The sequence below is a fragment of the Micromesistius poutassou genome (assembly GCF_964030765.1).
Source record: "Micromesistius poutassou genome assembly, chromosome: 19".
NCBI lineage: Eukaryota > Metazoa > Chordata > Actinopteri > Gadiformes > Gadidae > Micromesistius > Micromesistius poutassou.
In genome coordinates, this window is record NC_140289.1 from 998,056 (window position 1) to 1,011,222 (window position 13,167).

The 13,167-nt window shown below is 54.1% G+C and overlaps 2 protein-coding genes across 2 annotated transcripts in view; one reads left to right on the top strand and one right to left on the bottom strand.

Moving 5' to 3' along the window:
* The window catches only part of ankrd6b (ankyrin repeat domain 6b), a gene marked incomplete at both ends in the record, with an annotated part of 19,229 nt that extends 13,789 nt beyond the window's left edge, over window positions 1–5,440 (bottom strand). The window contains 3 exons of the mRNA XM_084484222.1: window positions 2,548–2,573; window positions 2,916–3,042; window positions 5,348–5,440. Of these exons, the coding sequence (XP_084340348.1) occupies window positions 2,548–2,573; window positions 2,916–3,042; window positions 5,348–5,440 (246 nt within the window). The remainder of the gene's footprint in view (window positions 1–2,547; window positions 2,574–2,915; window positions 3,043–5,347) is intronic.
* Window positions 5,424–12,923, top strand: LOC311363686 (gamma-aminobutyric acid receptor subunit rho-2-like). The gene is made up of 7 exons (XM_084483645.1): window positions 5,424–5,441; window positions 8,000–8,223; window positions 8,810–8,892; window positions 10,396–10,536; window positions 11,190–11,342; window positions 11,566–11,774; window positions 12,607–12,923. The coding sequence occupies exons 1-7, from the start codon at window positions 5,439–5,441 to the stop codon at window positions 12,919–12,921; spliced, it is 1,128 nt and encodes a 375-aa protein (XP_084339771.1). The 5' UTR covers window positions 5,424–5,438; the 3' UTR covers window positions 12,922–12,923.
* The last annotated feature ends 244 nt before the right edge of the window (window positions 12,924–13,167 follow it).

Sequence of the window (13,167 nt, forward strand, 5' to 3'; positions counted from 1 at the left end):
GGCGGTGATACGGTGGTGGTGATACCGTGGTGATACCGTGGTGATACGGTGGTGGTGATACGGTGGTGGTGATACGGTGGTGGTGATACGGTGGTGATACGGTGGTGATACGGTGGTGATACCGTGGTGATACGGTGGTGATACGGTGGTGGTGATACGGTGGTGGTGATACAGTGGTGATACGGTGGTGATACCGTGGTGATGATACGGTGGTGATACGGTGGTGATACCGTGGTGATACCGTGGTGGTGATACCGTGGTGATACGGTGGTGATACGGTGGTGATACGGTGGTGATACCGTGGTGATACGGTGGTGATACCGTGGTGATGATACGGTGGTGATACCGTGGTGATACGGTGGTGATACGGTGGTGATACGGCGGTGATACGGCGGTGATACTGTGGTGATATGGTGGTGATACGGTGGTGATACGGTGGTGATACGGTGGTGATACGGCGGTGATACGGCGGTGTCCATACGGGGATTAGGAGGGAGGGAGCGGTTTCAGACATGGCCCCATTGTGGCGACCAAAGCCTCTTACGGAAACACTTTCTGCTTGGCCCGCCGGCGCGGGCTGATTGACAGGTGGGCGGAGCCGAGCGTAGGCGTGCGACACTTTATTAATAAATTAATCCAGATGGTGGAGCAACATTAAACCCTCCGAATGCACCCAATAAACAGCTGTATTCGCTTTAAATCCTTTAACATATCCTCTGTATCCACAGTGAGTTACAGTGAATTCAGCCGCATGTCATGAAGGAGCAGGTAGGGGTCAGACAGTACAGAGACAGGTCATTGGGGAGCAGGTAGGGGTCAGACAGTACAGAGACAGGTCATTGAGGAGCAGGTAGGGGTTAGACAGTACAGAGACAGGTCATTGAGGAGCAGGTAAGGGGTTAGACAGTACAGAGACAGGTCATTGAGGAGCAGGTAGGGGTTAGACAGTACAGAGACAGGTCATTGAGGAGCAGGTAGGGGTTAGACAGTACAGAGACAGGTCATTGAGGAGCAGGTAAGGGGTTAGACAGTACAGAGACAGGTCATTGAGGAGCAGGTAGGGGTTAGACAGTACAGAGACAGGTCATTAAGGAGCAGGTAGGGGTTAGACAGTACAGAGACAGGTCATTAAGGAGCAGGTAGGGGTTAGACAGTACAGAGACAGGTCATTAAGGAGCAGGTAGGGGTTAGACAGTACAGAGACAGGTCATTGAGGAGCAGGTAGGGGTTAGACAGTACAGAGACAGGTCATTGAGGAGCAGGTAGGGGTTAGACAGTACAGAGACAGGTCATTAAGGAGCAGGTAGGGGTTAGACAGTACAGAGACAGGTCATTAAGGAGCAGGTAGGGGTTAGACAGTACAGAGACAGGTCATTAAGGAGCAGGTAGGGGTTAGACGGTACAGAGACAGGTCATTAAGGAGCAGGTAGGGGTTAGACAGTACAGAGACAGACAGGTCATTAAGGAGCAGGTAGGGGTTAGACAGTACAGAGACAGGTCATTGAGGAGCAGGTAGGGGTTAGACAGTACAGAGACAGACAGGTCATTAAGGAGCAGGTAGGGGTTAGACAGTACAGAGACAGGTCATTAAGGAGCAGGTAGGGGTTAGACAGTACAGAGACAGGTCATTAAGGAGCAGGTAGGGGTTAGACAGTACAGAGACAGGTCATTGAGGAGCAGGTAGGGGAGAGAGAGAGAGACCACACCACACATTGTCCTCTTTTATCTTCCTTATCCATTTGTAAACACTGAGATGGCTATCTCGTTCTAAGATGCCTCGTGGTCAGGCTGTGCTCCTTGGGGATGGAACCCACAACCTCTGTCCTGGTGGGTGCCGCCCCCCTGCGGTGGGCTGCACGAGGCCGCGTGGCCTGAGGGCCGCTCACGTGAGGTCGGTGGGGGGGGGGGGGGGGTAAGCGTGGGCTGGCAGCGTCCCCCGGTCCTCCGTAACATGTGGCCCCCCGCCGTGGGGGGGTCGTGTCGGTGCATAATCCACGGTGCTTCAGCGAGGGGGGGGGGCGGGGGGGGGGGGGGGGGCGGTCGCACGGAACAACAAAGTCACAGCGGAGCCAGAGCTCGTAGCGACTACTGTCAGGTGACTCAGTGTAGTTATCATTTCTTTTAGGATTTAAGGATCACGCCGCGGTTCAGGTGCTTGTCTGACACCACCTCTGGAGGAGTGATGTGTGACGGGTTATTCTAATCCAGAACTCTGACACCAACGAGGTCACGACCGGCGCACACCTCCGGTGCCAACCTGGTGTCACCTCAGACGGTTTGAGGCGACACTGGGGCTGAAGTTAATCATGAGGATTATAGTTCAGCCTTACAGTATAGATTACACTTGAGGTACGGGCCCTTCTGCGTCTCCGCTGGGGGCCCTCCCTGGACCCTCCGCTCCGGGGGGGGCCCCCCTGTGGAGCCCTGGGCTGGTTGTTTGTGAGCTCAGACTGCTGATGTCGTGGTCGTAGCGGGGGGGGGGGGGGGGGGGGCTGGCTGAGGCGGGCGTTAATCTGTGCGCTGACGTCCGGTTGACCGGCGCCTCACCCCGCGGCCGCACGGGGGAACCAGCGCTGGGAGATTTAAAACGGGTTTACGTCTGAGTCTCAGACGCCAGCCCCCCGACGGTCTTGGACCCACCGCGTCCCAGAATGCAATCGGTGTGCAGCGGTTAGAGTGGTCGACCCCTCAGCTCAGACGTTGTGGGTTAGAATCCAGATGACCTCAGTCTCTGTACTGTCTGACCCCTACCTGCTCCTTAATGACCTGTCTGTCTCTGTACTGTCTGACCCCTACCTGCTCCTTAATGACCTGTCTCTGTACCGTCTAACCCCTACCTGCTCCTTCTGTGTTATCTCTTTGGGTGAAGCTAAATGACTCACTTAATAAGACGGTTCTGCGATGGTCTCTCTGACTCAGAGCTCCAGCTCCTCCCTCCTGGTTGTCCCCCGCGGCCCCGCTGTCAGCGGGCGGACGGTCTCCGCTCCCCGCCTGGTCGACCGGGGCCTCTGTGCCCAGAGCACCCTGCTGCAGTCTGATCGTCTGTTTGTGGGCGCGAGAGCTACAGGGGGGCGAGTCGGCATCTCAACTCTGTCCCCGGAGTCCAGGGGGTGAATGATGAAACCATGGAAACAGTGTGGCTTTTTTCACCTCAAATCAGAGACCAGTTGTGAGAGCAACGTCCGGAATGCACTGAGCGCGCACGCACACACACACACACACACTAAACTGAACACACACACACACACACACACAGACACACACACACTAAACTGAACACACACACACACACTGAATACACACTGAATATACACTGAACACACAATCGTCCCTCGTATACGGCCAGCGATAGACGAACCAACGTCGAACAAATGAATCAGAGACCAACTTGATGGTAAAGGACGTGGACCGGGCTGCAGGGTGACGACTACAACAGATCGCTGTCCTCTGCTGTCTCCATGGAAACCATCAACATGTGGCCAACAATGCTTAACAACGCATAAACATTCTCATAAAATGCACAAAATTAGCATTTATTCAAATTAAGTGATTTGGAGAGTTTAGCGACACACACACTTGGAGTTGGAGTTGGTCTGGTTGGAGTATGGAATACTGATGGAGGCGTTGAGCTAATCTCTCTTTCTGGCGTTTCTCTTCTGATTCTAGTCTCAAGGTGACCAGATTTCTGAGACGAAATCCGGGGACATTTTGGGTTCTGCGGTGTAAAAACCTCCAAACAACGTTTTTTTTTTTGTCATAGAAAAACTAAAACGGGGACACTGCCCTTACCCTGGCGGACGGAATTGTTGATGGGGGTGTTCGGATTTGCGGACGGACGGGATTGTTGACGGGGGCGGGGGGGGGGGGGTTCGGATCTTTCAGTCGCAGTCAAATCCGGGGACATTTCCGGGGACAGCCGTAGCCGGGGACAGGTCACGGAAAACGGGGACTGTCCCCGGAAACCGGGGACGTCTGGTGTCACCCTAGGCTAGATTGACGTAAGCGTGACGCGAGGCCACTAGCGTGACACGAGGATACTAGCGTGATGCAAGGCTACTAGCATGCGTGTTCTGGATATTGTTGTGGGTAGAGGGAGGGAGGAGGTGGAGGAGGGAGGGAGGAGGAGGAGGAGGGGTGGAGGAGGGTCTCTGTTAGGAGGAGAGGTGGAGGAGGAGGAGGGGAGGAGGAGGAGGAGGAGGAGGAGGAGGGAGGGAGGAGGAGGAGGAGGGGTCTCTGTTAGGAGGAGAGGTGGAGGAGGGGGAGGAGGGAGGGAGGAGGAGGAGGAGGAGGAGGAGGTGGAGGAGGGTCTCTGTTAGGAGGAGAGGTGGAGGAGGAGGAGGGGAGGAGGAGGAGGAGGAGGAGGAGGGAGGGAGGAGGAGGAGGAGGAGGGGTGGAGGAGGGTCTCTGTTAGGAGGAGAGGTGGAGGAGGGGGAGGAGGGAGGGAGGAGGAGGAGGAGGAGGAGGGGTGGAGGAGGGTCTCTGTTAGGAGGAGAGGTGGAGGAGGAGGAGGAGGGGGGGAGGAGGGGGAGGCCTGTGGTTGTCTGTGGGTGTGAGAGCACACAGCTGGTGCTTACGCCAGCGCTGGTCATGAGCTAATACCCTTTCCTTTCTGGTTGCCACCGGTTACGTGAGCTTGGCCCGCGGTCGCCGGGGGGGGGATTAAACAAACCCTGGCGGGGGGGCGGGGATGCTGACCCGACAGACCAGCAGGATGAAGACGAAGAGGAGGGACTCAGGAAGAGATACCAGACATCAGACGGTTGATTGGCCTATTGGTTTCATATTGACCGTTGATTGACATATTGGTTTTCTTATTGATCATTGATTAGATTGACATTGGTTCCATATTGAGGGTTCTTCTGGGTTTGATCTCCGCAGCAGGCTGGTGTTTGGGTTTTGTTTACACAAAGTGAAAGCTTTCCACTAAAGGATCCGGCATGCATGAAGGTATTAATGCAGAGGAAGAACAACGACATAAAGGATGAATAGTGACAGCCCCCAAGCCGCGACTCTCCTAACAACCGGAAACTCGGTTCATTACCGAGCAGACAGCTTGTTGTGCAGTCAGCAGGAGCAGACATGACGTTGGTTTGTGTAACTCTGCTCTGCAGTAGACTCACACCATCGCTGGTTCCCCCAAAATGTCAAAGATCCAAAGGACTCCAGAAAGTGATGGATGATTATTATTAGATTTAGACAACCAGGAACCAATCACAACTTTCGTTATTGTACCGAGCGTCTGAATAAGTTCTTGTCCAGCGACGCCTGGTTTGTTATCGGCCATCGCAGGCGGTGGGCGATGATGAAGACGTGACATTTACTGACCGCTGCGCTCCGATGGGAATACTAATCCGAGCGTTGTTGTCTCCTCAGGCCCCGCGGTGCCCGTGGGCGTGGACGTCCAAGTGGAGAGCCTGGACAGCATCTCCGAGGTGGACATGGTGAGTCGCTCTGAACAGCGTGGGCCGCGGTGAGGCCGAAGCAGCCTCACCTGGCCCGGTCTGACTGACTCTGACTCTGGAGCTGGCTATAGGCTTGCACACCTGTTGCAAAGGTCCTCCTAGGCGACGCGTAGCGAGAGACATCGCCACGCCACAGACGCCACGCTTTACCAAACGGCAGAATATGATCTGCCACAAAGGGCTCAAACTCTCGCTCCCTTCTACATGTATTATTAATCTGATTCATAATTCAGCTGCTCTGCGGGGTCTGGAGAGAACACCCATTAGGAGGGCCTCATCAGGAGCAGCTGGAGGCCCCTCCCTCTGTCCCGTGGGGGGCCACCCGATGCCGATGATCCAGAACGATGTACAGTCGTCTGGCCCTGACTCTAACCCACCCACCCAGCCCTTACCTTAACCCAAGCACTGCTAACACATACAGAGCATGACCAGCAGACAGGTTTCATCTATTAGCACCTGCTAATAGCCGAGCTAAATAGGTACAAGTTTTCCTTAGCTGTTAAAGTCGTCTTGGAGTTGGCAGTTGAATTCCGAGGCAGGCCAGGAGAACGGGGGTTGCTGGGATTGTTTGCTTTGTTCAGCCAGACGTCATGTGTGCTAATATAATTAAAGCAGCCTTCTGCACGGGCTCACAAATTGGATTCCATAGTGTCATTCTGATGCCCCCTAAGCTCCGTGTAGGACAAACTGCACGTTTCATTTGCAGGTTTCATTTGGAACGCCGGGATTTCAATGTAATTGTTTTGGAGCAGATGGGGGCAGAACGGCTCGGTGTGGGGTGGTCATGTGACTCCCAGCCCGGGAATAACTTTTCTCAGCGGATCGTTTAGTCAAACCTTGGAGCGTCTTCCTGATTGATGCAGTGGACGTTTCAATTTCACGACACGCCGGTTTGAACGCGAGGCCGTTCTCACAGACCGATCGATCGGTCGAAGACATGAAGCAGTAGAATCGCTCAATGTCGCTGGCGACTGTCGGACGTAAACGCGCTCAAACAGAGACTGTTAAGTTTGATGTTCAGTCGTTTATTAGACACTTTGGTTCAAGCGACTCGAATGAGTTCAGTGTCATTCAGGAGCAGGTAGGGGTTAGACAGTGAATTGAGATCAGTGTCATTCAGGAGCAGGTAGGGGTTAGACAGTGAATTGAGATCAGTGTCATTCAGGAGCAGGTAGGGGGTTAGACAGTGAATTGAGATCAGTGTCATTCAGGAGCAGTTTGGGGCCATCTTGCGCTGGGCTTCTTGCAAGTAAACTTCGGCCATTGGGATAGAACCCAGAACCTTCCGGCTAGAAGTCCAACACGCTGACGGTGGCTCCATCCTGTCCTCCCACACAGACTCCTGAGATCAAACGTCTTCATATGAGTTCTCTGATTGGAGGAAGCCCTTTGATTTCCACGTTCTTGGAGACAAAGGCAACATCAAAGGTTTCCACGGCGACTGGGTGGAGGATAAAGTGAGGCTGCGGCCGTGGTACCCGACTGAGCCGGCCTTACGTAACACCATGAGGATGATCCCCTGGGTGGGGGTGGGGCGGGGGGGGCGGTGGGGGCGGGGGGGGGGCAGCCTGGGAATATTCTGTTTGCATAGCAACAGAATATTCTGTTTGCATAGCAACAGGAAGCACCACGGGGCGGTGGAGGGCTTTCCCCACATGGCTGCCTTAAGCCAGCGATTGGCAAACGACATGTGAGCTGTTCTCAGATTGAGGACATATGTCTGAGTGCCATAGCGGCGGCTATATATAATCCCTAACTGGTTAAGCCCTGCATCATACACAAGGAGTCATACACTAAGCGTCGTACACTAGGCGTCGTACACTAGGCGTCGTAAACTAGGTGTCGTACACTAAGCGTCGTAAACTAAGCGTCGTACACTAGGCGTCGTACACTAGGCGTCGTACACTAGGCGTCGTACACTAGGCGTCGTAAACTAGGTGTCGTACACTAAGCGTCGTAAACTAAGCGTCGTACACTAAGCATCGTACACTAGGCGTCGTACACTAGGCGTCGTACACTAAGCGTCGTACACTAGGCGTCGTACACTAAGCGTCGTACACTAAGCGTCGTACACTAGGCGTCGTACACTAGGCGTCGTACACTAGGCGTCGTACACTAAGCGTCGTACACTAGGCGTCGTAAACTAGGCGTCATAAACTAAGCGTCGTACACTAGGCGTCGTACACTAGGCGTCGTACACTAGGCGTCGTAAACTAGGCGTCGTACACTAAGCGTCGTACACTAAGCGTCGTACACTAAGCGTCGTACACTAGGCGTCGTACACTAGGCGTTGTACACTAAGCGTCGTACACTAGGCGTCGTAAACTAAGCGTCGTACACTAGGCGTCGTAAACTAAGCGTCGTACACTAGGCGTCGTACACTAAGCGTCGTACACTAGGCGTCGTACACTAGGCGTCGTACACTAAGCGTCGTATACTAAGCATCACTGGCCGACGCTGGGTGTTTCCATACGCTGCTAATGTATGAACACAGATCTGTGAGTGTCTGCTAACACGCGCCCCCCCTCCCCCCCCAGGACTTCACCATGACCCTGTACCTGAGGCACTACTGGAAGGACGAGAGGCTGGCCTTCCCCAGCTCCACCAACAAGAGCATGACCTTCGACGGCCGGCTGGTGAAGAAGATCTGGGTTCCTGACGTGTTCTTTGTCCACTCCAAGCGCTCCTTCATCCACGACACCACCACCGACAACATTATGCTGAGGGTGTTCCCCGACGGGCACGTGCTGTACAGTCTGAGGTGAGGAGCACCTCAAACACCCTCAAAACCACCTTCAAACCTCCCCAAACCCCCTCAAACCATCTCAAACACCTTCAAAACCACCTTCAAACCATCTCAAACACCCTCAAAACCACATTCAAACCTCCTCAAACCATCTCAAACACCCTCAAACCACCTTCAAACCTCCTCAAATAACCTTCAAACCTCCTCAAATAACCTTCAAACCATCTCAAACTTCCTCAAACCATCTCAAACCATCTCAAACCTCCTCAAACCTCCTCAAACGTTCTCAAACCATCTCAAACCTCCTCAAACCACCTCAAACCTCCTCAAACGTTCTCAAACCATCTCAAACCTCCTCAAACCACCTCAAACCTCCTCAAACGTTCTCAAACCATCTCAAACCATCTCAAACTTCCTCAAACCATCTCAAACTTCCTCAAACCACCTCAAACCTCCTCAAACCTCCTCAAACCACCTCAAACCTTCTCAAACCTTCTCAAACCATCTCAAACCTCCTCAAACCATCTCACGATCTTCCAGTGGGTGGGGGGTCTGCAGGCCCTGGGTCCAGTGGGGGGTCCTGACGTGTGTCTGTCCTCAGGGTCACGGTGACGGCCGCCTGCAACATGGACTTCAGCCGCTTCCCGCTGGACTCACAGACCTGTACCCTGGAGCTGGAGAGCTGTGAGACACACACACACACACACACACACACACACAGACACACACACACACACGCACGCACGCACAGACACACGCATGCACATGCACGCATACACATAGACACACACACACACACACACACACACACACACATAGACACACACACACACACACACACATAGACACACACACACACACACATAGACACACAAACACACACACACGCACAGACACATGCAGACACGCACGCACACCCACACAAACACACGCACAGATACGCACACACTTGCACATGAAGGACTGGCTGTGTGTTTGTTTACAGAGCAGACTGTTGGCCCTGCAGCCCCCCCCGCTTCCCCTGCAGCCCCCCCCCCCCCCGCCCCTGCAGCCCCCCCTTCCCCTGCAGCCCCCCCCCCCCCCACCCTGCCCCTGCAGCCACCCCCGCTCATTTGCATAAAAAACAAGACAAGAATTCATATGAGACACGTCTTCATACCAAGCTGTTGACACGAGGCCTAATGAGTGGGTTTTATTTTTACATAATTAATGGTATTATACACTTTAGGAACGGACGGATGGTCATCCATTATAATTGAGGATTCTAACTGTCTTCTTAAGCTGCTCCTTAATGACCTGTCTCTGTACTGTCTAACCCCTACCTGCTCCTTAATGACCTGTCTCTGTACTGTCTAACCCCTACCTGCTCCTCAATGACCTGTCTCTGTACTGTCTAACCCCTACCTGCTCCTTAGTGACCTGTCTCTGTACTGTCTAACCCCTACCTGCTCCTCAATGACCTGTCTCTGTACTGTCTAACCCCTACCTGCTCCTCAATGACCTGTCTCTGTACTGTCTAACCCCTACCTGCTCCTCAATGACCTGTCTCTGTACTGTCTAACCCCTACCTGCTCCTCAATGACCTGTCTCTGTACTGTCTAACCCCTACCTGCTCCTCAATGACCTGTCTCTGTACTGTCTGACCCCTACCTGCTCCTTAATGACCTGTCTCTGTACTGTCTGACCCCTACCTGCTCCTCAATGACCTGTCTCTGTACTGTCTGACCCCTACCTGCTCCTTAATGACCTGTCTCTGTACTGTCTAACCCCTACCTGCTCCTCAATGACCCGTCTCTGTACTGTCTAACCCCTACCTGCTCCTCAATGACCTGTCTCTGTACTGTCTAACCCCTACCTGCTCCTCAACGACCTGTCTCTGTACTGTCTAACCCCTACCTGCTCCTTAATGACCTGTCTCTGTGCTGTCTAACCCCTACCTGCTCCTTAAGGACCTGTCTCTGTACTGTCTAACCCCTACCTGCTCCTTAACGACCTGTCTCTGTACTGTCTAACCCCTACCTGCTCCTTAATGACCTGTCTCTGTACTGTCTAACCCCTACCTGCTCCTTAACGACCCGTCTCTGTACCGTCTAACCCCTACCTGCTCCTTAACGACCCGTCTCTGTACCGTCTAACCCCTACCTGCTCCTTAACGACCCGTCTCTGTACCGTCTAACCCCCAACCAGACGCCTACACGGATGAGGACCTCATGCTGTACTGGAAGAGCGGAGACGAGTCGCTCAGCACAGACGACCGCATCTCCCTCTCCCAGTTCCTCATCCAGAAGTTCCACACCAGCTCCAGACTGGCCTTCTACAGCAGCACCGGTACCTCCCTCTCCTCTTCCTCTCCCTCTCCCCTCTCCCATTAAAGTGTCCCTCGCTCGCCCCCTCCCCCCTCCCCCTCCTCTGGCGGGCTCTCAGGAACTCTCCCCGTGTTAGTGTTTGTTGTGTGGGTTCCCCCCGGCCCTCCTCTCCGTTGCTTCATCTCCTGTGTTGTCGTGTGTTGACGGATCCCTGCTCAGACGTCTGGGGGCCCGCTTATCTCTGCTCTCTGGGTAGAGTAGAGGAGCCAGGACACGGCTGAATGAATGTTTGTTTGTATGAATGAATGTATGTGTGGGTGTGTATATGTATGTACATATGTATGTATATGTGTGTGTGTGTTTGTTTGTTTACATGACTGTATGTACACACATATGCATGAATAAATGAATGAATGAATGATTGATTGTATCAAGTTCAAGTTACTTTATTTGGTATAATAACTGTTGTTTTACTTTGAAAACATGAGGTAAAATATGAATGTTTGGATAAAAGCTTCCGACAGATATCTTCATATTTCGAGTCTTGAATAGTGAGACATTGTCCGCGGGTTCTGGGAATTGGTTTGTTCAGTGTTGCCCTTTGCCCACCTTCCTCCAGGCTGTTGACCTTTGCCTTTTGCCCCCAGGGTGTTGACCTTTGCCCTCTGCCCCCAGGCTGGTACAACCGCCTCTACATCAACTTCACCCTGCGGCGCCACATCTTCTTCTTCCTGCTGCAGACCTACTTCCCCGCCACCCTGATGGTGATGCTCTCCTGGGTGTCCTTCTGGATCGACCGCCGCGCCGTGCCCGCCCGCGTCTCCCTAGGTCTGCTCCTCGACCCCCCCCCCCCACCCAGAGTGGGAGAATTCACCCTCCCCTCTCTCTCAGTCAGCCACTGGGAGTGGGAGACCACCCCCCCACCTCCCCTCTCTCCCAGCTGCATCACCATGGTGTCACCATGGTTACCTCCTGTCCCCCCAGGTGTCACCATGGTTACCTCCTGTCCCCCCAGGTGTCACCATGGTTACCTCCTGTCCCCCCCCCCCAGGTATCACCACGGTGCTCACCATGTCCACCATCATCACGGGGGTCAACGCCTCCATGCCGCGGGTCTCCTACATCAAGGCGGTGGACATCTACCTGTGGGTCAGCTTCGTCTTCGTCTTCCTCTCCGTCCTGGAGTACGCCGCCGTCAACTACCTGACCACGCTACGGGACGGCAAGGACCGCAAGCTCAGGGACAAGGCCCGCGAGCAGGCGAGGACCTTCTCCGTCTCCTGTCCCCGTAGCACTCCTGATGACGGCGGTTGGAGTGGATCCTAGAGATCGCTCCCGATGGCCAGAGCAACAACTGCAGCCATAAACGTCAACAATGCCATCCTTTCTATAAGTGCAAGTCTAACTGTGTCCAGATCAGATGTAGAGTCTGACTCGGCCGCAGTCTGGTGGGTTTTTGAAACCTTAGGTGGCATGTTGAATAGTTTTTATACCCGTCTTACAGAACACCAAGGTTGCTCAATTCAATTCATGTATGTATGTATGTATGTATGTATGTATGTATGTATGTATGTATGTATGTATGTATGTATGTATGTATGGAGGGATCCCTCGCTCTGCGGTCATTCTCTAGATTTGTTCCTTGGGAGTTTTGTCTTGCCCTCTGGGGGGGGCTAGGGTCAGGGGGGTGTCATAAACCCACGGCCGGTGAAGCCCTTTAAGACTGGCCCTGTGATTAAGGGCTGCACTAATGGAACTGAATTGAAGTTCCTCCTTCAGGCCGTAAGGGCTAGCAGTACTTTATTGTCATTGTACAGACAACGACATTTTCTTGTGCTCTAAGTGAAGTTTTTGTTTGTTTGTTTGTCGGCCAGGGGGTTAGGGTCTGACGTGTTTGTTTGTTTGTGTGTCGTCCAGGCCCAGGGGCTAAGGGTTGGGGTCTGACGTGTTTGTTTGTTTGTGTGTCGTCCAGGCCCAGGGGCTAAGGGTTGGGGTCTGACGTGTTTGTTTGTTTGTGTGTCGTCCAGGCCCAGGGGCTAAGGGTTGGGGTCTGACGTGTTTGTTTGTTTGTTTGTTTGTGGACCAGGCCCAGGGGCTGCCCTGCACCTGCGGGATGACCCACGCCCGGACCATGATGCTGGACGGCTCCTACAGCGAGGCTGACGCCAACAGCCTGGCGGGCTACACCCGGGAGCCCGTGGCCCCCGACGACCCCCCCGAGAAGAGCCAGGAGCGCATGGTGGTCCACCTGGCGCTGGACACCGAGTCCGCCGGCGCCACCAAGAAGAAGGGGCTGCGCGGGTTCCGGATCATCCAGAACACGCACGCCATCGACACCTACTCCCGCATGATCTTCCCCGGCGCCTACATCTTCTTCAACCTCATCTACTGGTCTGTGTACTGCTGAGGACCCCCACCGCCCCCTCCTCCCCGCATCCCCCCCCCCCCCTCCTCCCTCCTCAGACCTGAACTCGGCACGGTTTAGCCCAGCGGGGCGTTTGGTTCTGGAGCGCGGAGCCACCAGGAGGTTCTGGAGCCATCCCCCGGTCCGGAGAACATACAATCCCACGACCTGCCGACGGGACTTTGATCACATCCGGACGGGTCACCATGGAGCCAGCCTCTCCTTACCCATTCATCCATAGTTAATTCA